General features: G+C 40.0%; 1 protein-coding gene across 3 annotated transcripts in view; it reads right to left on the bottom strand.

Annotated features, from left to right (window-relative positions):
• The window catches only part of rttn (rotatin), a 270,714-nt gene that overhangs the window by 190,936 nt on the left and 54,229 nt on the right, over window positions 1-25,549 (bottom strand). For all 3 annotated transcript variants that reach the window (XM_063055143.1, XM_063055124.1, XM_063055134.1), the window contains 6 exons: window positions 22,165-22,280; window positions 18,616-18,786; window positions 10,145-10,357; window positions 8,705-8,817; window positions 4,805-4,931; window positions 3,013-3,138 (listed from right to left, as the gene is read on the bottom strand). In XM_063055143.1, the coding sequence (XP_062911213.1) occupies window positions 3,013-3,138; window positions 4,805-4,931; window positions 8,705-8,817; window positions 10,145-10,357; window positions 18,616-18,786; window positions 22,165-22,280 (866 nt within the window). The remainder of the gene's footprint in view (window positions 1-3,012; window positions 3,139-4,804; window positions 4,932-8,704; window positions 8,818-10,144; window positions 10,358-18,615; window positions 18,787-22,164; window positions 22,281-25,549) is intronic.

Genomic DNA, 25,549 nt, shown 5'->3' with positions numbered 1-25,549 from the left:
ACATATCTTCAGCAAATCAATTAAACAAGATATAGCAAGATCAAAAACACAAGAGGCTCTGCAGATGCTGGAAATCTAGAGTAACATACTGTATGTAAGATGTTTGAGGAACTCAGCAGGTCAGACAGCATCTATGGAAAGGGTCTCAGCCTGAAAAGTTAACCATTTATTCCTTTCCATAGATGTTGCCTGACCTGCTGAGTTCCTCTAGCATTTTGTGGGTGTTAATACAGCAAGACCAAAAATAGGTTTTAATGTATTTCAGTAACAAAGTAGCCGATTTTAATGTGTCCTTTTTTAAAGCAATTTTAGTTATGACTGTTAAATGGTACTGTATAAAGAGTGAATAGAAAGTGGGTAGGTTATAATAGATGTAAAAAATATAGGGGTCACATGCTGGGAGAACAGGAGTCAGAACATTAGGATGGACAAGTAAAGCTAAAGGCCAACCCATGGATAAATGAAACAGATTGAAATCAGGTTTTTGGATTAGCAATTTGATTCAGGACAGGGTCGTCAAAGTTGCAAAGGATCATGGAAAATAGGAAAAGATGACCTTTTATGTGGAACAGTATACAGCTTTGACTTGGGGTGGCACGGTAGTGTGGTGGTTAATACAACGCTTTACAGTATAGGCGACCCAGGTTCAATTCTCGTCACTGCCTGTAAGGAACTTGTATGTTCTCCTCATGACAGCGTGAGTTTCCTTTGGCTGCTTCGCTTTCCTCTCACAGTCCAAAGGCGCACAGGTAGGTTAATTGGTCATTGTTAATTGTCCCATGATGCAGATTAAATCGCAGATTGCTGTGCAGTGTGGCTCGAAGGGCTGGACAGAACTATTCCACACAGTACCCCAATAAATAAATAAATAGATTGCTGAAGGAGTTTCAAGTTTTGAAATTAACAATCAAGAATTGCAGTTAAAGATAAAGATTAGCTTTATTTGTCACATGTACATTGAAACATACAGTGAAATGGATTGTTTACATCAAATCAGCAAGGATTTTGCTGGTGGCAGGCCGCAAGTGTCGCTACTCTTTTGGCACCAACATAACATGCCCACATCTTGCTAACCCTAACCACACATCTTTGGAATGTGGGTGGAAACTGGAATGTCCAGAGGAAACCCACAATGTTACAGGGAGAAAATACAGCTTTCAGGCGATGGTGGAAACCAAACTCTGATTGGTTATTGCAGGCACTGTAAATGGAACATTAACCTGCCTTGCCTAATAATTCCACTTTCCATTACTAATCTAAATCTCATTTGTGATTACTGTTCTCCAAATGTTCTTGTAATGAATGAACTATCATTTGACCTTCTTTATTTTCCAGTATCAGATTCAGCAAGAGTATTTTCCTCAAGAAACATACTGATCAAGCCAGGTGAGGGGGAAGGGAGGAATGAAGAATGAAGTTGGGAGGTGGATAAGTAGAAAGGGTAAAGGGTTGAAGAGTGAATCTAGTTGGAGAGAAAGGACCAAGAGAGGAAGGAAAGGAGGAAGGTGCACCTGAAGGAGGTAATAGGTAGGTGAGGAGAAGAGAAGAGGTAACAGGAAAGCCAGAATGTAGACTGAAAAAACCGAGAAGGGGGTATGAGGAGAAATTATCAGAAGTTTGAGAAATCAATATTCATGCTGTCAGATTGGAGGCTACCCAGATGGAACATGAGGTGTTGCTCCTTCAACCTGATAGTGACCTCATCATGGCAGTAGAATGGGAATGGGAAGTAGAATTAACATGGGTGGCCACCAGGAATTCCCATCTGTTGCGGCAGATGGATTGAAGCTGCTCCATCTTCCTTTATGAGAGGCATAATTCTTGTGGTACATTTCCCTTTAATGCCAATTGACTTCTCTTAGAATAGGACTCCTTAATGTTGCACTGGATTATATACTGCCCTGATGTCAAAGACTCAGACAGAAATTATAATGAATGGTCAGGAGAAGCAAATAATTATCAGAATTCAGAACCAAACAGAATACTGAAAGTATGGAGGTGTACTAAAAAAAAAAGAAAATGAGAGTGTTAGCCTCTATAAACATACAAAGTAAAATAATATTTTTTTTAAAAACTGATGAATTTATAGAATAGATTTACTTTGGACTAATATGGGGAAAGACAAGGGAATCTGAGATAAGGAAAAATTGTTCACACTGGCAAAAGAATCAATAATCATAGATTGAAGGCAATTTAAAAAAGGCATAGAGTCAGATATCAAGTAGAGAACTGTATTAGTTATGATACAGAAGATTAGGCCAATTGTGTCACTACCAAATGGAAATAAAAGAGCTACCCAACCTAATCACACTTTCCAACACCAGGTTTGGAGCTCTGCAGAACACAACTCTTTACCTGCAATTCCAAAATAAAATTCTCGTTTTACTTGAGGGTTTCTGCCTCTACTAGTCTTTTAGCAGAGTTCCAGACCCTTCTTAACCTAAAAGTGGAAAAATAATGTTTTATCTTTCTACCAATTATTTTATGTTGATGTTCGATAGAAATAGGTACTTTCTATTTATTTCAACTTGGCCCCTCACAAGTTGATGGCTTGTGCTCTCCAAAAAGACAGCCAAGCCTTCCACCTTTCCACACAATTACAATATTTTAGTGCTGGAAAATTATCTCTGTACTCAAATCTGAGTAACTACAATTTCCCTCTAATATGGTGAGCAATACTCAAATACATGGTACTCAAGATGTATCTATCAAGTAATAGTGTCCTACAGTAATATTTCAGTTTTTTATTTCCCAAGCATCCTGGATAACATTTTACCTGCCAAAAGGTAAACTGAGTACATACTTCAAGGATAAGCACTTTCATTATTGTGGGCCATGAGCTAATTAATGAGTTGCAACAGAGACCCAGAATGGTGACAATAGACTGAATGATCTTTTGTAGTCTACCTTTCAAAGATTTCCAGATCACATCTAGTCCATCTCCTTCCAACACCTTAAATTCATAAAGAGTATACCATTGCCTGTTAAATAAACATTTAGAAATCTAAGTACCTTCACAGCAGAGTCTTGTAAACCAAAAGTGCATATTTCATACAGAACACGAGGATGGAGGAGGAAGTGAATGCCATGAGATGCTGATGATGCTGGTTTGGTAACATTGTGGATTCCCAAGCAATTCTTAGCAAGAAAATGTAAAAATAAATCCATTAGTGCATCGAATACAGGATTAATTTTATGTATGTTAACATATGTTAACCATGGAATTAAAACAATATTCTTCAAAGCTCCTTCTGCTAAAACATCAATTACGAATATTGGAATTACAAGTTCATCTTGTTTCAGTCTGGTTCTTGCCAAAATAGGCTTCAGATTTATGCTCCACAATGGGACTTCATTCAGTTGACATTTCATGCAGCTTTGAGGAATATTCTGCTGTTGAAGTACTAATTTTTGAATGACTGTTAAGAACGCGACACAAGCTGGTTTGCAGTATGAGGATTAATAGAGGATTTTATACAGTTTGCGAACCATGATTTATTCCTCAACCAACACCAATTGAAACAGTTTTTGTTCATTTATCTCAGCACACTTTGCAGGCTATACCATGTATAGATCAGCTACATGACAATAATGACTACTCTTTAAAAGCTAGCATATCAGTTGTAAAGTTATTGTGATATGCTAAATATCACATAAATACAAGTTATTTTGTCTCAACTTTGACTGTTCCACTGTAAACACGTGGCCCGGATCTCTTGTTGGTTTAGTCTTCACTGACTTTACAAAAGGACCACGATCCATGCTTCATCCGTTACAGCCATTTGATATGAATGCCAAGTCATAAAGATATCTCCGTAACACAGCATTCTGAGCTTCAGTGATGGTACCTCTCACCAGAAGCCTTTCCAATCCTCAGTTAGCTCTGGCTGCTGCTGACTCATTTGCAATATTATGCAGTCTGCCTATTCTCACACTCTTCCATTCTCCTGGCCTATCTCTATTACTAGTTACCTGCCCTCATTTTTGACAACATTGTACACCATTGAATACCACAGAAAGTTTGAATCCTAAAACAAAACATTCAGCCCAATAGTTCCATTTTAAAATGTTGGAATGTAGATGCAGTCAACAGAACATAAAGCATTACCAGCACTCTACAGGCCCTTTGGCTCACAATGTTGTGCCGACCTTTTAACCTACTGTAAGATAAATATAACCCTTAGTCCCCTATATAGCACTCCAATTTCCTATCATACACATGCCTAAGATTTTCTTAAATTCCATTAATGTATCTGCCTCTATCACCATCCCTGGTAGGCCATTCCATGTACTCACCATTCTCTGTGTAAAAGCCTACCTGACACCTCCCTATACTTTCCTCCAATCACCTTTAAATTATACCCCCTCGTATTAGCCATTTCTGCCCTGGTAAAAAGTCTCTGGCTCTCCACTTAATCTATGCCTGTTATCATCTTGTACGCCTAAGGGAATCTAAGAGTTGCACGTACTTGGAACACAATAATCATTGCCACAGACGGCTGTGGACACCAAGTCATTGGGTATATTTAAAGCATAGGTTGATTAGTAAGGGCTTCAAAGGTTACAGGGAGAAGGCAGGAGAATTGGTTTGAGGGAAAATAAATCAGCCATGATTGAATGGCAGATCAGACTCAATGGGCTGAATGAAATAAATCCGTTTCTATGGCTTATGTTGGAGAAGTAAAAGAAAATATTTTAAGATGAAGATGACCAAGTGAAGAGAAATCTACAGTGGAACACACACAATAAATCAATGTAAAATCTATAGCCCATTAACAAGAGATCAACAATGTTCTTAGCTTACCTTGACAACAGCTAAGGAGTAATGATAGGTCTTAGTTTTAACAACTGGCAAAGGATGAGACAACAGTTTTAGGAACACTTTCTGACTTTCTCCTTCAAGTATTGGGCTGGCCTGTGCAGATTTAGAACTGCAAAAAAACGAACAGCTATAACATCATTCAGATTTTTTAGCAGCATAAGTCAGCTCTAAACAGAATAAAACCCGAAAACCTCTATTATTTAAAGTTGAGCTTTCACGCCAAAAAATACCTAGTATTTGAAAATATTTTCAAACTATGACTAAATATTTTTCAGAACCCACAAGAGAAAATAAACGGTCATGCAAGAAATCAAATGATATTAGCCACGGGATTTTTTTCTTATATGTTTTAACTTTGCTGAAAGTGCAAGGTTATCCTACTGTAGTGAGGAAGATTAGATGTTTACTGCCCAAGCACATTAGAAATACACCATGTATCATCTGAGACAACCAAATTGAAATGAACAGCTCAAGTGACAAGAAGAAAGCATAAAGTGAGTGGCTAAATCAGATACAAATTAGATAGAGAACAGGAAAAGGGACCAAAAGATTGAATTGTGAGATTAAAATCACAAAAGGAATCTCATTTTTTTTAGACAGATTTAACAGTTGGCACTGGAACTTAACACCATATATCACTAAAAGAAAATCTTGAACACATCACCCTCTTGTGAGTTTAGTACAGTATGTATTTACCATTAAAGTACTTCAACTTCAATCTATTCAGGGCATTTCAATGCTGATGCCTACAACAAGGTTTGACTTTTGTGAAGGTGACATGAAAGCAGAAAATGTTAAACAGCAAATGCTGAATGTAGCTTATCCACAATCTCTTCCTGATGTGAAGCTGCTAAACCATTTGCAAATCGACTTCAGTTACTTTGACAGCAAGTTACAACCCTGTACCTTTAAGTGCCTACTTAACTAGATCAGGAAAACAGTTTCATTTATAAAAATTGCACAATTACGTAGAGGAACATGTAACACTATTTTGAAGTGGCACTCCTTCAGGCAGAATTGTAATTGGCATTGGTTTGTTATTGTCAGATGTACTGAGATAGTGAAAAGCTCGGTCTTGCATACTGTTCATATTAGATGAAATCATTACACAGTGCATTGAGGTTTAACAAGGTAAACAATAACAATGCAGAATAAACTGTAATACCTACAGAGAAAGTGCAGTGCAGGTAAACAATAAGGTGCAAGGTCATAATGAGGAAAACTGTGAGGTCAAGTGTCCATCTTACTATACTAGGAAATCACATAATAGTCATACAAAATTTTGTAATAATCTCCCGGGACTATGGTCTAAGAATCTTTATAGTGATAGATTTACAGTAACAGCTTGTTATGGAGCCGCCAATGTATTTGGATCAAAAGAAGCTGCAGAGGGATGTAGACTTGGCCAGTTTTGAAATGGGGCAGCCCACGCCATCATCAAGGACATCTTCAAGAGGTGGTGACTTAAAAAAGCATCATCCATCTTTAAGAACAGAAAATCTGCAAATACCGGAAATCCAAGCAACAAACACAAAATGCTAGAGGATGCAAATACCAGGAATTCTGCAGATGCTGGAAATTCAAGCAACACACATCAAAGTTGCTAGTGAACACAGCAGGTCAGGCAGCATCTCCAGGAAGAGGTACAGTCAACGTTTCAGGCCGGGACTGGCCTGAAACGTTGACTGTACCTCTTCCTTGAGATGCTGCCTGACCTGCTGCGTTCACCAGCAACTTTGAAAATGCTGGAGGAACTCAGCAGGAGAGGCAGCATCAATGAAAAAGAGTACAGTTGACATGGAGGAACTCAGCAGGCCAGACAGCATCTATGGAAAAGAGTACAGTCAATATTTCAGGCCAAGACCCTTCAGCAGGACTGTCCTGCTGAAGAGTCATGGCTCAAAATGTTGATTGTACTCTTTTCCATAGATGCTGCCTGGCCTGCTCAGTTCCTCCAGTATTTTGTGTGTGTTGCATCCATCATTAAGGCCCTTCACTATCCAGCATATGCCTCTTACTACTCTCATCAGGGAGAAGGGTACAGGAGGAGCCTGAAGACCAAACTTCAATGATTTAGGAACAACTTCTTCCCCTTCGTCATCAGCACATACCCTTATTACTCCCTTTTTTTGCTTTATTTTAGTAATTGATAGATTTTAATGTCATTGCTCAACACTGCTGCCATCACAAAATAACAAATTTCATGTCATATGGTATGTCTGTGATAATAAACCTGATTCTGTTTGGAACTTATAGGGAAAACCTGATATATTATGGTTCTCTTGCCAATAGCAAACTGGAGGCAGAATTAATCAAACAACTACTTGGGTGCAGAATGCAGCCATTTGACACGTGAAATCTAGTGGGCGTGAAAATGGGATAATAAGCAATTATGCAGGCGTACTTAATAAAGTGGCCATTGAGTGTATATCCCATTTTCAACACAAACAACAGGAATTCTGCAGATGCTGGAAATTCAAGCAACACACATAAAAGTTGCTGGTGAATGCAGCAGGCCAGGTAGCACCTCTTCCTAGAGATGCTGCCTGGCCTGCTACGTTCACCAGCAACTTTTATGTGTGTTGCTATGCAGTTATTTAATCAGCCAATCATGTGGAAGCAACACAATGCATAAAAACATGCAGACATGGTCAAGAGGTTTAGTTGTTGTTCAGACCAAACATCAGAACGGGGAAGAATTATGATCTAAGTGACTTTAACCATAGAATAATCGTTGCTGTCACACAGGGTGATTTGAGTATCTCACAAATTGCTGATCTCCTGGGGTTTTCACACAACAGTTTCTAGAGCAAGGGTTCCCAATTTTTTTTTTATCTCATGGACCCTTACAATTAATCAAGGGGCCCATGGACCCGAGATTGGGAACCCCTGCTCTAGAGGTTACAGAGAATGGTGTAAAAAGCAATAAAAAAAAAATCAATGAGCAGCAATTCTGTGGGTTAAAACATCTTGTTAACGAGAGGTCAGAGGAGAATGGCCATATTGGTTCATGCTAACAGGAAGGCAACAGTAATTCAATAACCACGCATTGTAACAGAAGAGCATCTCTAAACAACACTTCGAACCTTGAAATAGATGGACTGCTGCAGCAGAAGATACAAACATGCACTCAGTAGCCACTTTATTATGTACAAGAAGCATGCTAGAAATATTCTGCAGGACCCATAGCATCTTAAGAGACAAAAAGAGTTCATGTTTCCAGTTCACAACCTTCCAATAGAATTTTAAAAAACAAGCACAGCTTGATGTGCAAGGAAAAATGGATGGTGAGAACAAAGGAAACATCTGTGCAAGAGTGAAGAGCAAGACAGACCAGATAACCCAAGCTCTGGGAATCCAGGTTGTGAGGGGCTGGTGAAGGCATACTAAGTGCAGATGATGCAAGGAGGAGATGGAGGATAGAGGAGAGGAAAAAAAATAACAGTGCTGGAGCTCTGAGAGACAGACCTCTGCAGGTGCTGGAAATACCCAGACAACATCAGTGGAAAGAGAAGAAGCTGAATTAACGTTACAGGTTTGGATGGAACAATGTAAAATGAAAGTGGGATGGAGAACTGACACGACAGGTTAATTCAGCATTCCATTCTCACCATGACTAGTACCTTTAGCTTCCAACAAAACCAAGTGCAAGCTTAATAAATGGCAAACAATCTTGTCACCAGTTGACAATAAACAGCCTGTCCTCTTAAGTATTTCTTCCCCCACCTGTGTCTGCACCTTGGAGTCACAAATTCACATCTCAGAACCCACACTATTACAATGGAAGCATAGGATCTTCAAAGCCAAGAGATTGCCTAAGAAGAATATTCTGTATTTATATTTATTAGAAGATTTAAATATAATATGAAACATCCTCTTTACATTTCTGAGCAGATGTCAATAAACTTCTGGACCAGCTGTAGCTGTTGATGGTAGGGAAGGCTGAGCACAGCCTGGTCTGCTAACTCAATCAATTCCATCAGATCCCGTTCACTCTGCAAGAAGGAGAATTCAATTAGGCTGAGAACATGCTTTTCTCTTTCCAAATATTACATGCAAAACCGCAAAGTTCAAAGTAAATTTATTATCAAAGTATACAGTAGATCACCATATACTAACCTGAGATTCATTTTCTTGCAGTAATTCACAGTAGAACAAAGCTACACACAAGGACTGACAATCAAACAAAGTGCAAAAGAAAACAAACTGTGCAAACACTAAAAAGCTAATAATCAATAGATAGCTACATAACAGATAAATAAACTAATTATATTGAGAACAAGAGTTGAAGACTCCTGGAAAGTAAGTCCACAGGTTGTGTTCAGGGATCAGATCAGTGTTGAGGTGAGTGAAGTTATCCACAAGTATTAACCTAGTTTAATATAAACAAGTATATCAAGTGCTATCTTTAGATTGTGGGAGAAGAATTGCAGGATTATCACTGTTATTCAACTATGAAAGATAAATAGAAATTATTGCCACATTAATGCTCCAATTCCCAGAAATAAAGCTGTGTTATTTCCGCATGGCTGTGACAATGATGACAATTTAAGGTCTCTTCAATGGTACTTAAGAGTTTCTTATTTTAAAGAGATGTACTATGGTGCATATTGGTTTGTATAATTAGTAAAATAGGTCAGAAAATACATGATACAGATTTTTAATGGGTCATGAATCTAATGTGTTGACATATTTTAGAATTTGGAATCACAATTAAAATTACAAATAATGATTTTGATTAAAAAACAAAATCAAAAACAATTCTGGCAAAATCTGATGAAATAAAAATATCTGTTTCATGGAGACTTGTTTCACACTGAAATACTTGGTTCTTTTTAAATGTGATACTCACTTTTAATGGAGGTTCAGACAGAACCTTTGAAACTCAACATGGAAATGCTCTCACCTGTATCTCTGTAGTCTGACAACTTTACAATAAAAGATGTCTCAGAACATCTTTCATGTATCAGTTCCCATAAGTAATCATATTTATTACAAGAGGACTAATATTTCTCAATTAAAATAAGAAGATTTAAAATTTTATAAATGCAAATTAATATTATTTTGAATTAAGGAGATGCATTCATATTATAAACCATTTATGACAACAGAACTACACATATAAGTGATATACTGCTCTGACTGTATAAATTGATTCACTCTTTTAAGCAATTTGGTCCACAAAACAATTTAACTACTGACTTGCTGTATGAAAACAGAACTGCCAATTGCTCTTTGGAAAAAAAAAGGAAAACAGTCAAAATCAACAAATATTTATTCCCTAGTTTCAGAACTAATAAATAAAACAGAATGTATACATACCTTTGCTTCAACATCCTTGATAAAAGAACATGCATACTCCATTGAGTGTGCTACCTCTGTGGCTCTCTTGTACATATTATAGCTCTGCAAGCTGACCTTCTCTAAGTAGACAGTGATGGACTCATGAATGCTGAAATAGCTCAAACGGAATGGGACATCCAGAGACAGAAGATAAAGTGCATTTCCTATGCTCTCTGGTAGAACTTCACTAGCCTAAATAAAAAAAAACTCCAAGTTAGATGTCCTGTCCTGCTGAGTTCTTCCAGCATTTTGTGTGCACTACTCTGGATATCCAGCATTTGCAGAATCTCTTGTGTTTATAACTTTAAGTCATTAACAGAATCATTTCAAGAAGAATATTACATAGTACATTTGTAATTTAGAGACTTGTATTGCTATTTAAAGTTTATTAATGAGGTGCTTCACATCTACCCTCTGAAGAGATTGCTATGGTCAATTTCACAAAATATGAAGGCAATTGAGCTGCCTAGTTCAGACTTTGTGAAGGATCAAAGTGATTATTCTCTCTTTAGCCTTGGGAGCTAAAGACAATGAGCAAAGCTCAGTCTGCCAATGACCTGTCTTGGAAAGTACAAGGAGAAATAAATATTTCAAATGCTACCCTTATACTGGATTGTGATGCCCAGAAGGAAAAAACACTACAAACACTAATTGTCCCATGTGTAATTGGAGTATGACCATGGGGATAACCTGCGACCCTGACTTTACTCACCATTCGTTGTGCACTAACCAAATGCAAGGTGCTAGAGAGCACCAGTTTCAATGATGACTTTCAGGACTTCAACCCAAAATAATCTGCAACATGGAGGTAAGAACACTGGAGTTTGGGGAAGTGGCGGTTTACCATGATTACTAGTTCACAATCACCTCTTGCTGCAGTAGTTCAATCATTAAACCAGGTAAGTGGAAGTAACACTTTATGCTGACAAATTGGTTATAGCTTGTGAATCAATTCCCCTTAAACAGATCTACTACATATGATCAGGTATTTGTGTTTGAGATTAGAAATTAGCTTTATTTGTCACATGTACATAGAAATATATAGTGAAGAGCGTTATTTTTACCAAGTCAACATAGTGCAAGGACGTGCTGGGGGCTGCTTGCAAGTGTCACTATGCTTCCACCGCCAACAAAGCATGCCCACAATTTAGTAACCCTAACCCACATCGAAACAGAAAACCTACAGCACAATACAGGCCCTTCGGCCCACAAAGTTGTACCGAACATGTCCCTACCTTAGAAATTAAAAAGGTTACCTATATACCTCTATTTTTCTAAGCTCCATGTACCTATCCAAAAGTCTCTTAAAAGACCCTATCGCATCCGCCTCCACCACCGTTGCCAGCAGCCCATTACATGCACTCACCACTCTGAGTAAAAAACTTACCCCTGACATCTCCTCTGTACCTACTCCCCAGCACCTTAAACCTGTGTCATCTTGTGGCAACCATTTCAGCCCTGGGAAAAAGCCTCTGACTATCCACACGATCAATGCCTCTCCTCCTCTTATACACCTCTATCAGCTCTTATCCTCCGTCGCTCCAAGGAGAAAAGGCCAAGTTCACTCAACCTATTCTCATAAGGCATGCTCCCCAATCCAGGCAACATCCTTGTAAATAACCCCTGCACTCTTTCTATGGCTTCCACATCCTTCCTGCAGTGAGGCGACCAGAACTGAGCACAGTACTCCAAGTGGGGTCTGACCAGGGTCCTAAATAGCTGCAACATTACCTCTCGGCTCCTAAATTCAATTCCACAATTGATGAAGGCCAATAATTCGTACGCCTTCTTAACCACAGAGTCAACCTGCGCAGCTGCTTTGAGTGTCCTTTGGATTTGGACCCCAAGATCCCTCTGATCTTCCACACTACCAAGAGTCTTACCATTAATACTATATTCTGCCATCATATTTGACCTACCAAAATGAATCACTTCACACTTACCTGGGTTGAACTCCATCTACCACTACTCAGCCCAGTTTTGCATCCTATCAATGTCCCGCCGTAACCTCTGATAGCCCTCCAGACTATCCACAACACCTCCAACCTTTATGTCATCAGCAAACTTACTAACCCATCCTTCCACTTCCTCATCCAGGTCATTTATAAAAATCACGAAGAGTAAGGGTCCCAGAACAGATCCCCGAGGCACCCCACTGGTGACTGACCTCCATGCAGAATATGACCCATCTACAACCACGCTTTGCCTTCTGTTCTGTAGGCGAGCCAGTTCTGGATCCACAAAGCAATGTCCCCTTGGATCCCATGCCTCCTTACTTTCTCAATAAGCCTTGCATGGGGTACCTTATCAAATGCCTCGCTGAAATCCATCTACTGCTCTTCCTTCATCAATGTGTTCAGTCACATCCTCAAAAAATTCAGTCAGGCTCATAAGGCATGACCTGCCCTTGACAAAGCCATGCAGACTATTCCTAATCATATTATACCTTTCCAAAATATTCATAAATCCTGCCTCTCAGGATCTTCTCCATTAACTTACCAACCACTGAGGTAAGACTCACTGGTCTATAATTTCCTGGGCTATCTCTACTCTCTTTCTTGAATAAAGGAACAACATCCGCAACCCTCCAAGCCTCCGGAACCTCTCCTGTCCCCATTGATGATGCAAAGATCATTGCCAGAGGCTCAGCGATCTCCTCCCTCACCTCCCACAGTACCTTGGGGTACATCTCATCCAGTCCCCGTGACTTATCCAAGTTGATACTTTCCAAAAGCTCCAGCACATCCTCTTTCTTAATATCTACATGCTCAAGCTTTTCAGTCTGCTGCAAGTCATCACTACAATCACCAAGATTCTTTTCCATAGTGAATACTGAGGTAAAGTATTCATTAAGTACTTCTGCTATTTCCTCCGGTTCTATACATACTTTCCCCACTGTCACACTTGATAGGTCCTATTCTTTCATGTCTTATCTTCTTGCTCTTCACATACTTCTAGAATGCCTTGGGGTTTTCCTTAATCCTGCCTGCCACGGCCTTCTCATACCCCTTCTGGCTCTCCTAATTTCCTTCTTAAGTTCCTTCCTATTAGCCTTATAATCTTCTAGTTCTCTAACATTACCTAGCTCTCTGAACCTTTTGTAAGCTTTTCTTTTCTTCTTGACAAGATTTATTACAACCTTTGTACACCACGGTTCCTGTACCTTACCATAACTTCCCTCTCATTGGAACGTACCTGTGCAGAACTCCACACAAATATCCCCTGAGCATTCGCCACATTTCTTCCGTACTTTTCCCTGAGAACATCTGTTTCCAATTTAAGCTTCCAATTTCCTGCCTGATAGCCTCATAATTCCCCTTACTCCAATTAAACGCTTTTCGAACTTGTCTGTTCCTATCTCTCTCCAATGCTATTGTAAAGGAGATAGAATTATGATCGCTATCTCCAAAATGCTCTCCCACTGAGAGATCTGACACCTGACCAGGTTCATTTCCCAAAACCAAATCAAGTACAGCCTCTCTTCTTGTAGGCTTATCTATATATTGCGTCAAGAAAGCTTCCTGAACACACCTAACAAACTCCACCCCATCTAAACCCCTTGCTCTAGGGAGATGCCAATCAATATTTGGGAAATTAAAATCTCCCATCCTGACAACTCTGTTATTATTACACCTTTCCAGGATCTGCTTCCCTATCTGCTCCTCGATATCCCTGTTATTATTGGGTGGTCTATAAAAAACACCCGGTAAAGTTATTGACCCTTTCCTGTTCCTAACCTCCACCCACAGAGACCCTGTATACAATCCCTCCATAGCGTCCACCTTTTCTGGAGCCGTGACACTGTCTCTGATCAAGTGCCACGCCCCCACCTCTTTTGCCTCCCTCCCTGCCCTTTCTGAAACATCTGAAACCCAGCGCTTGAAGTAACTATTCCTGTTCCTGAGCCATCCAAGTCTCTGTAATAGCCACCACATCATACCTCCAAGTACTGATCCACGCTCTAAGCTCATCCACTTTGTTCACAACACTCCTTGCGTTAAAAAAGACGCATCTCAAAACTTCGGTCTGAGCGCGTCCATTCTCTATCACCTGCCTATCCTCCCTCTCGCACTGTCTACAAGCTTTCTCTATTTGTGAGCCAACCTCCTCTTCCCCAGTCTCTTCAGTTCGGTTCCCACCCCCCACATTTCTAGTTTAACCTCTCCCCAGTAGCCTTAGCAAACCTCCCCACCAGGATATTGGTCCCCCTGGGATTCAAGTGCAACCCGTCCTTTTTGTACAGGTCACACCTGCCCCAAAAAAAGTCCCAATGATCCAGAAATCTGAATCCCTATCCCCTGCTCCAATCCCTCAGCCACGCATTTGTCCTCCACCACATTCTATTCCTATTCTCACTATCACATGGCACAGGGAGTAATCCCGAGATTACTACCTTTGCGGTCCTGCATCTCAACTTTCTTCCTAACTCCCTGTACTCTTTTTTCAGGACCTCTTCTCTTTTCCTATCTATGTCATTGGTACCAATATGTACTACAACCCCTGGCTGTTCTCCCTCCCACTGCAGGATATCTTGGACGCAATCTGAAACATCCCGGCCCCTGGCACGTGGGAGGCAAACTACCATCCGAGTTTCTTTCCTGCATCTACTGAATGGCCTGTCTGACCCCCTAACTATAGAGTTCCCTATCACTACTGCCTTCTTCTTCCTTTCCCTACCCTTCTGAGCCACAGGGCCAGACTCTGTGCCAGAGGCACGGCCACTGTTGCTTTCTCCAGGTAGGCTGTCCCCCCAGAAGTACTGAAACAGGAGTATTTATTGTCAAGGGGTACAGCCACACGGGTACTCTCTAGTACCTGACTCTTCCCCTTCCCCCTCCTGACTGCGACCCACTTGCCTATCTCCCATGGCCCCGGTGTGACCACCTGACTGTAACTCCTTTCTATCACTTCCTCGCTCTCCCTGACCAGGCGAAGGTCATCAAGCTGCATCTTCAGTTCCCTAACTCAGTCCCTTAGGAACTGCAGCTCGATACACCTGGTGCAGATATGGCCGTCTGGGAGGCTGGGAGACTCCAGGACCTCCCATATCTGACAGATATGAGCAGAGAAAACTAGCCTCACACACATACTTCCTCCTTTCCGCAAATAACAACAGTAAACCTACCTCACCTCGTCCCGTTAGTGCCTAAGCCCGTTGAGCCAAAGCCCTATCACTCTGCTGCCTCTCACTCTGCTGCCCACTCCGAATGCTGCCCGCTGGATATGACGGTCTTCTTTTTAAACCTTTCGTGCTCTACTGGCTGACGTCACACGCCTGCGCAGTCTTGCCTCTCTTTTACCCCGAAGTGGTAAAAACCACCATGGCTCCGAAAATCAGCCATTCACTCTCAGCCTTCTTGCTCTGATTCTTTGGAATGTGGGGGGGAGCTGGAACACCTGGAGGAAACCCATGTGGTCACAGGAGAAATGTACAGACAGCAGAGGGAATTGAACCCCCTGGCGCTGTAATGCATGGCGCTAATCAGACTATCATGTCATATCTCATTTTTTTTTCGAAGTAACTAAGCAGATATTTTTGTAAGTCAGAGTGGTAACATTAATTTTTGATTGAAACCTAGAGTGTGAAAGAAATCTTCTTGATTAAATGTCCAACAATGCATGACATAGTGGTAGACATGACATAATCCTCCAAGGCACAAAAGGCTATAGACCAAATAAATGACCCTGTGATACTAATTATGCTAAGAGTGAATCAGGAGAAAGCATTAAAAAAAGGCTCTTTATTGAATGTTTATTGAATAATTATTGAAAATTATTCCAAGTACAATTCCTTCCTCACATTTTAATTCCAGGAACTGATAAAAATGCATAGCAGGCACCGCACTGTATAAAGCTTGACTGCATTTTGGGTCTTCTGATATCAGACAGAATATCCTATTCATAGGTCTGGATGTTTTAACCTTATTCTTGTAGAGAATAATGTTCCTCTGCCATGGTTCCTACATCAACAACGATCTAGGAACAACTCCTGCATGAACGAGTAGCAGTATAACATCTGTACCAATTAATTTAACCATACAGTTTAGTCACAGATGAAGATGCCTTCACAAGACCATACGCACCCAACTAATTTCATCACCCCAAAATCAGATGGCTCTATTCTTTTCAAGACTAGTTAGAACGGAAATCATAATGATTGGAGCCACTTCAGAATACGTGAAGGCTCCCCTAACAGTGGGCATCACAAAACTACCAAGCGGAACTTATACCAAGGACTTTATTCCTTGGAACGCAGAAGACTGAGGGAAGATTTGATAGAGGTATACAAAATTATGAGGGGTAAAGATAGGGAAAACACAAGCAGGCTTTTACCACTGAATTTGAGTGGGTGAAGGGTGAAAAGCTTAAGAGGAACGAGGGGAAACTTCATGTTCCCCTCTAGCAGCCAGTGCATGTAAGCCCGACTACAGCATTTGAGAGAAGTTTGGATAGGAACATGGATGGTAGGGGTCTGGAGGGCTATGTATGTCAATGCAAGTAGGCAGTGTAAATGGTTTGTCATGGGCTAGATGGGCCAAAGGGCCTTTCTCTGTGCAGTACTTCAGTGGTACTGTAACAAAGAAGGACTTACAAAATAGCTGGGTGCACTCAGGATAGAAAATTCAACAGTAGTATGTTTTATATACATTTATTTTTTGCAACCACATACATTTAAAAAAAATAGGAGTATGCTGAATAGTAATTACTCTGTAGTTTTTCTCTCCACTTTATAAATACTCATGAATTACAGCATCAAACAGAAAAATACATCAGGTTCAATGAGATCAGTGATATTCAAACTGAGAAACTCAGACAGAGCCTACACAAGGGATGCACAAGGTCAATGCTCCAGTTATTCTGACAGATTAATGGTCCTATTTAGATTGTTTGATCCCCAAAGGTAACCAGGGAAGAAAACGAGCACAATTTAAACTTTAAGCCTCATTTATCACTAAAATTCACTGGAGACATCACATTGTCACTTTAAACATTTCGGAGATTCCGTTCAACAAGCTAGAGTAGCACAAAGATATAGCCAGCAAGGCTACTGCCTCAGTTCCAGTCACTGGTTTCAATCCTGTTCTCTGGTGTTTGTGGGGGGTCTGTGTGGTCTCCCTGTGACCATGTGGGTTTGTTTCCTCCTGGTGCTTCATACCTCCAAAAGCAAGCAGATTCTCAAGTGGATTCTTTGGTTAATTGGCTACTGTAGTTTGTCCACGCTCTGTATGCAACTGGTAGAATCAGGGTTAAATTGAAGGGTATGTGTGGAGAATAATATAGTAGGTGCAGACGAATATAAATTGGTGCAGACACTTAGCACAGAATCACCAGGCTTAAGAACTTGTTTATAAATACTGATCATGATTTTTGATTAAGGCAATATTTCGTAAAACCCCTATGATGATGCTGTAATTCTCAGTATCAAAGGCGAGCCTTGAATCATCTAGTTGATGACTCCATTGTCGAGAGTGAAGCGCAAGCATTCAGCCCATTAACAACTTAATGGAATTTCAGAGTGAATACAAAAGCCCTATGAGGATTGCAAATTGTTTCAAAATCTAATTTCTACAGCAAGTGATGTTCTGCAATGTTTTTTGATTTGACTTTGTTTGGCTTCTTTCTAAGAAACCGTTCACAATTTCAATCACTATTTGAAAAGGTTTGCGCAAAAGGGAAGTTTCTGAACTTAAAGAAGCCAACATTTAATCTCATATCCTATCCAAAACAGGAAATACACACTGCTTTTTTCATATAATCACTGTAAATTACATCACAATTGTGTAACCATCAAAGGAAGTAGCTTATCAATATTAATAAGCAAATGCCCTTCAGAGTTTTCATCAGTTGAAGATACCTTGCTCAGTTGGCCATTTTTTATACACGTTCCTAGATATATCATCGCACTGTCTTGTCAGACACTGCACAATGAAAAGCAAGCTTAAAAAACTTTAGAAAAGAGAAATGGAAAATTGCATATGAATTACAATTACAAGTGCACACAGAAACAAGAAGTAATTACAGAACTATCAGTACCTATCATTACACTTACAGTAGCATAGAGATTAGCACATCGCTTTAATGACCGTGAATCAGGGTCAATTCCTGCTGCTACTTGTCAAGAGTTTGTACTTTCTCCCCATGACTGCATGGGCTTCCTCTGGCTGTTCCATCTTCATCCCACATTCCAAAGACCTACAGGTTAAGGTTAGTGAGCTATAGGCATGCTATGTTGGTACCATAAGCGTGGCAACACTTGTGGGCTGCCCAACACTGCTCTTGGTGTAAACAACACACTTCATGTATATTTCAATGTACATGTGACAAAGCTAATCTTAATTGTCCTTTAACATACATAAAAATATGCAGAGAGCTGCAAACTTACATTTGATTGTGCACAAGATCCAAATGAAATCTTGTGGAAGTGAACAGGTACAAATGCATCAGCTCACCTTCTCTACAGGGAGGACTACTTGCAGAAAACGCACAGAGAATAGCGCAATACTAATAAACGCTAATCGGTGGTGCACAATAGCCGCTTCTTGTTGTTCTACAGCAATGCTGGTATTATGATAAGCAAGAACTTCCCCCAAAGCATCCAATGATCCTATCAGACTTTCCTTCTGTAAATAAAAACAGTAAAATGAAAAGCATTAGACTTACTCATTTGAAGTACCCTAAACCATAACAGTGGTTAACTGATACAGCAATTGTTTTGGCTTCTTTACCTTAACTAAAGATTTAATAATAGTCATTGTTGCATGCTGAGAACAGAAATTGCAAAATAAATATTTAGTACAAAACACAGTACCGTTTAAAATGACTATAAGACATAGGAGCGGAAATAGGCCATTCGGACCAGCCAGCCTGTTCTGCCATATCATCATGGTTGATTTATTTTCCCTCTAAACCTCATTCCCCTGCCTTTTCTAAGTAAGCTTTGATGTCCTTCTCATCAGGAACCTATCAATCTCCGCTTTAAATATACTCAATGACTTGCCTCCACAGGGGCCTGTGGTAATGACTTCCAGATTCACTACTTTCTGGCCAAACAGATTCCTCCATGTCTCTGTTCTAAAGGGACATCCTTTATTCTGAGGCCGTGCCTTCTGGTTCTAAACTTCCCAACTATAGGAAACATTCTCTTCACATCCACTCTCTCTAGGCCCTTCAATAAACAATACATCTCAGTGAGATTTCCCACACCCCAACTCTTTCTTCTAAACTCAGCAAGTACAGGCCAAGAGCCAAACACCCCTCCTACGCTGACACCTTCATTCCCAGGATCATTCTCATGAACCTCCTCTGGACTGTCTTCAATGGCTGCACATCCTTTCTTAGACAAGGAACCCAAAACTACTCACAAGACTCCAAGTACCATCTGACCAATGCCATGTAAAATCTCTGCATTACATACTTGTTTTGATATTCTCGTTCTCTTGAAAAGAAGGCAAATGCAATGTTAGCATTCATTAACACCGACTCAACTTGCAAGTTAATCTTTAGGAAATCCTGCACGAGGACTCTTGGGTCCCTTTGCACCTCTGATTTCTGAATTTGCTCCCCATTTAGAAAATAGTCTAAATTTTTATGCCTTCTACTAAAGTGCATGAACAAATGCTTCCCTGTACTGTATTCCATCTACCACTTCTTTACCCATTCCCCAAATCTGTCTCAAGTCCTTCTGCAGATTACCTGCTTGCTCAACACTACTTGCCCCTCCAACTACCTTGTATCATCCAGAAACTTGGCCACAAAGCTATTAATTCTGTCATCCAAATCATTGACGTATAATGTGAAAAGCAACGGTCCCAACACTGATCCCTGTGGAACACCATTAGAATGCAATATACCATGAGTCACCAGCAGCCAATCAGAAAAGACCCTGTTTATTCCCACTCTTTGCCTCCTGACAGTCAGCCAATCTTCTGTACGTGCTATTATCTTCCCTGTAATAGGTGTAGTGATGTAAAAAGTACCAGAAGAAAGATTCATGAACAGGAATATATCATTCCCATTCATGAATCCCCATGGGGTTCAATGAAGCCCATTTGTTCATATTTCATCTTACCCAATCTACCAATAAATTGCATTCTTAATAAGTGTCTCTCCCTTATCCGACTAATTATTTCAAATGCAAATCACTCTTTTTGGGAAGAAATAATTTTACAATTATAATGCCATGCATCCTTTACTCAGCTCAATGAAGTGGCTCTCATTTAGCTACAATCAATACTTAACAGTTCCATGGCTTATGGATCTACAAGAATATTTACAGTTAATACCACTGGGCACAATTTTAAGATGATTGGCAGACAGTGTGGGGGGTTGGAGAATGTCTGGGTTTAAGTTCTTTACACAAAAAGCAGCAGACACGTGGATCGCACTGCTAGGGATGTTGGTAGAGGCAGATTCATAAGGGACATTTAAGAAACTCTTAGATAAGCACATAAATGATAGAAAAATAGAGGGCTATGTTGGAGGGAAGAGCTAGATTGATCTCAGAGAAGGTTAAAAGGTCAGTACAACATTGAAAGGTCTGTTTTGTACTGTACTGTTCTACATTCTACATTCCATGTTCTATTAACCTTATTTCAAGGGGCTGAAATGCAATGAGGAACAAGTATGCATAGAGTCTTAGTCATGCTCAATGTAGAGTATTGTGTTCAGTTTTGACCACTACACCTTCTGAAAACATAATACAACTCATATGGAAAGAAGTTTGGATGACCTTATGATTACGGTGGACGCATAACGAAGAAAAAAAGTTAATGTCACATTCAAGTATGGAAATGAAGAAAGATAAAGCACAGGGATAAAAGAAAGATAAAGATTTGGAATGGCTGCAGAAACTTGTGCTCTGATTAAATGCTAAAAGGATCTTGGTGCAGGTAAGCTTATCTGCATGTGGGAAAAATCAAGAAAAGGAGACATTATCTTAAATTTAGTATGGATCATTCACAAACAGAATGATGTAAGACTTATTCAGACTAATGGTTGTAGAAATTTGGAACTCAGTTCCCCAAAAAGTTGCAAGCATCTGAGGTTTTAAGATACATTCTCATAAGACAAGAGCAAAAGCGAAAATAAGCACTCATCCTCCAGGATTTATGCATATAGCTAGTGAACAGGGCAGTTTTGCTTGTATGTCATGGTCTGTACAGTGCATTTATTACTGATTCACTGCTTCCCCCTACTGGTTAGAACTGAAACACTCACCTGGAGATACAGAAAATGTGATTGAAAATGTTAACATCTAAATAATTATGGTACCTTTCTTGTATAACAGCCAGTGAGATTTGATGCCAAATTTAATTTGGGTAGTTATCTTTTATACTGGCAGAAAAGCAAAACTAATTCTTTCTATATGTCAGAACCAATGAAAATTTAAAAGGTGAGAATAGAAACATCCATAACATTGTTATTTATAGATTATGGACTTAGAACAGGGTGTGCTACAATAGTCTCTTCCTCAGTTTCTTCAACCCCATTCCAGTTTATTGGTATCCATTGTTATTCAATGCAGAACCATTTTTTTTTCCCCTACATATACCAGAACCTTAGATGTTTATGTAGATAACCTTATTTCCTGCACCGCAGTACCTAGGATTGAAACAGAATCGCAATGCAATCCATTTTTGGAATGTTCTGAGTTTGCGAAAGATGATACACCAATTCAAATCCTTACTTGATTCTGGACATGCAGCACTAGTTTAAACCAACATCAGGACTTAATAACAAGAATTCAAAGACAATTCCCAGTGATGAATCTTAAAAGCTTTGGAAAGAAAGGTGCCGGCACAATACCAATACCAACAAGGAGCAAATAACACAAATAAAAACACTGTGTTGTGTGAGAAACTGAAGTCATCACTAATTTAAAATCATTTGAAAAGAGAAATTAAGAGTGCTCAAAGATGTAAACATGTTCAGACCAATTCAGATTTTTCTTAATAGAATACAAGGTTCTGTTGACAAACGTATTCCCACAAAACTCATACCAGTTCTCGACCGGTCAGACTCTCATCATCCCAGACGTCTTCAGAGATTGAATCACTAATAAGCATCACCAGTTCTGTCAAAAGCTCTAGTACACATATCACAATCTTCCTACTACCTGCAAAAAGAATTAGTGCCAATTTAATGGTCAAACGTTTATTACGTTAATGACATCAGATTACAAAATGAACACAAAGTTCAAAGTAAAGTGATTATCAAAGTAGACATATGTCATCAAATACAATCCTGAAATTCATTTTCTTACAGGCACTCACAGTAAGTACAAGAAACACAGCAGAATCAATGAAAGACTGCGCCCAACAGGACAGACAAATGACCAATGTGCAAAATACAACAAACAGAGCAAATACAAAAAGCAAGAAGAAATAATAATGATAATAAATCAATAAGCAATAAATATGGAGAACATGAGATGAAAGGTCCTTAGAAGTCAGTCCATAGGTTGTGGGAATAGTTCAATGATGGGGCGAGTGATGTCAAGTGAAATTATCCCCACTGGTTCAAGTTGAAAAGTAGTAACTGTTCCTGAACCTGGTGGTGTGGGTCCTGAGGCTCCTGTACCTTCTTGCTGATGGAGGTCCATGGCCAGTTCTTGTCGGGGGTTTGGCGGGGGGGGGGGGGGAATGAGAGGTGGAGAGGGTCAGCATTCAGCATCATTAAATTCCTCAGTGTTATCATTTCAGATAACTTGTCCTCAGTCCAGCATACAAGTGCCATTTCAAAAGGACAGCAGCACCTTCCTTACAAGTTTGCAAATTTGGCATGTCATCTAAAACTTTAACAAACTGCTACAGATGTCCAGGGAAGAGTATATTGAATGTTGCATCAGTCTGATATGGAATGCCCTTGAATGGAAAAGCCGACAAAAAGTAGTAAATACAGTCCAGTCCATCACAGATAAAACCCTCCACATCACTGCGCACATCAATATGAAGTGCTGTTGCAGGAAAACAGCACTCATCATCAAAGATATGTTGACCACCACTCAGGTTCTGAGGAAAAGTGCTTCAGAAATGAATAGAAGGATTTGTGCATATGAGCTGTTGAAAAATTCAGACTATTTTACAGAAAATACCCAGTAGGATCATTAAAAACTATTTTGTTTTAATATTCTTGCATCCACCACATTGAGATAAACAACTAAGCAATTGTGCTATTTTATCCATCATGCATACTTTGCTAAATTTAAAGTGTCTAATCACTTCAGCAAGGTCTGCCTTGACATGGCTCTAAAGTTTATCAAGATAGCCACACCTAAGCTTTCAAAGCAGTAACTGTGGTCACAGAATCTCAATTTAAAGAATATTTTCCTTACAGTGGACAGTTGCTAGGAAGTCATAAGTCAGTATTGGATATAGTGCTAACTCATGGAGTCTGTTCTGAATGAATGAATGGCAATCATGCTGACACAGTTGTGGTGTCATTAAGAACCTGATGAGCTTGCAGAATTATGAAGCATTTTCAAATATTTCACACTACTGAAAGTTCAGTTTACAACTGACTGTTACCTGTTTTACCCAATATAGAAAGGGCGATGTATCAAAAAGACTGACAAGCAATGCTGCAGTGAATCAAAAATCACTCACCTTTAGCCTCAGACTCCACAGAGAACCAGCAACAATATCAACCTTGCAGATTAGTTCAGCTTTGATTTACACACAAACACAGCTGAACTCTCATCCTATCCCTGGACTTGCAACACTACTTTTCCTATTCGAAATATGACCCTATTCAAATGACTTGATTTAAAAGGCAAGCAATATGTTTATTTTATTCAACCAACACACCTAAAATACTGGTGGAACGCAGCAGGCCAGGCAGCATCTATTGGAAGAGGTACAGTTGGCGTTTCGGGCCGAGACCCTTCGTCAGGACTAACTGAAGGAAGAGTTAGTAAGAGATTTGAAAGTGGGAGGGGGGGAGATCCAAACTGATAGGAGAAGACAGGAGGGGGAGGGATGGAGCCAAGAGCTGGACAGGTGATTGGCAAAAGGGATACAAGGCTGGAGAAGGGAGAGGATCATGGGATGGGAAGCCTAGGGAGAAAGAAAGAGGGAGGGGAGCCCAGAGGAAGATGGAGAGCAGGCAGGAGTTATAGTGAGAGGGATAGAGGGAGAAAAAAGAGAAAAAAAAGGGAGAAATAAATAAATAAACAAACAAACAAACAAGGGATGGGGTAAGAAGGGGAGGAAGGGCATTAACGGAAGTTGGAGAACTCAGTGTTCATGCCATCAGGTTGGAGGATACCCAGACGGAATATAAAGTGTTGTTCCTCCAACCTGAGTGTGGCTTCATCTTTACAGTAGAGGAGGCCGTGGATAGACATATCAGAATGGAAATGGGACGTGGAATGAAAATGTGTGGCCACTGGGAGATCCTGCTTTCCCTGGCAGACAGAACATAGGTGTTCAGCGAAACGGTCTCCCAGCCTGCGTCGGGTCTCACCAATATATAGAAGGCCGCACCATGAGCACCGGACGCAGTATATTTTATTCCATGTTTTTAGTTCCATAATCTACAAAAACTATTAGCATTCATTTTGAGAGCACTAGAATCAAGGATATAATGTTGAGGCTCGATAAGGCACCGGAGACTGGAGAAGGTTCAGAGGAGGTTACCGAGAATGATTCCAGAAATGAAAGGGCTGACGTCTGAGGAGCGTTTAATGGCTCTGGGCCTGTACTTGCTGAAGTTTAGAAGAATGAAGGAATTGACTGTGGACTTCAAGAAGGGGAGGTCAAGGGATCACACACCAGTCCTCATCGATAGATCAGCAGTGGAAAGGGTGAGCAGCTTCAAGTTCCTGGATATCAACATCTCTGAAGATCTATCCTGGATCCAACATATTGATGCAATTACAAAAGCTGCTATAGTTCATTAGGAGTTTTAGGAGACTAGGTATGTTACAAAAGACACTCACAAATTTCTACAGATATATGGAGGAAAGCATTCCAAATGGTTGCATTACCGTCTGGTACAGAGGGGACACAGCACAGGATCGGGAAAAACTACAGAAAGTTGAAAACTCAGCCTGCTTCACCATGGGCATTAGCCTCCCCAGCATTAAGGTCATCTTCAAAATGAGACATCGCAAGAAGGCGACATCTACCATTAAGGAACCCCATCACCCAGGACATGTTCTCATCTCATTGAGGAGGTACAGGAGCCTGAAGACACACACAGAACATACCATGAACAGCAACTTCTCCTCCACCATTAGATTTCTGAATCGACCATGAACCCATGAACACTGTGTCACCTTTTTCCCCCCCTTTTTGCACTACTTACTTGATTTAATTAAATATTCAGTGGATTCCAGTTAATTAGCCCATTAGTTAATTGGGGCAGCCACTTATTTGGGATAAA

Source organism: Mobula hypostoma, chromosome 1, assembly GCF_963921235.1.
Source record: "Mobula hypostoma chromosome 1, sMobHyp1.1, whole genome shotgun sequence".
In the NCBI taxonomy this organism is placed as follows: Eukaryota; Metazoa; Chordata; class Chondrichthyes; order Myliobatiformes; family Myliobatidae; genus Mobula; species Mobula hypostoma.
This window is presented reverse-complemented; position numbering and strand designations above follow the sequence as displayed.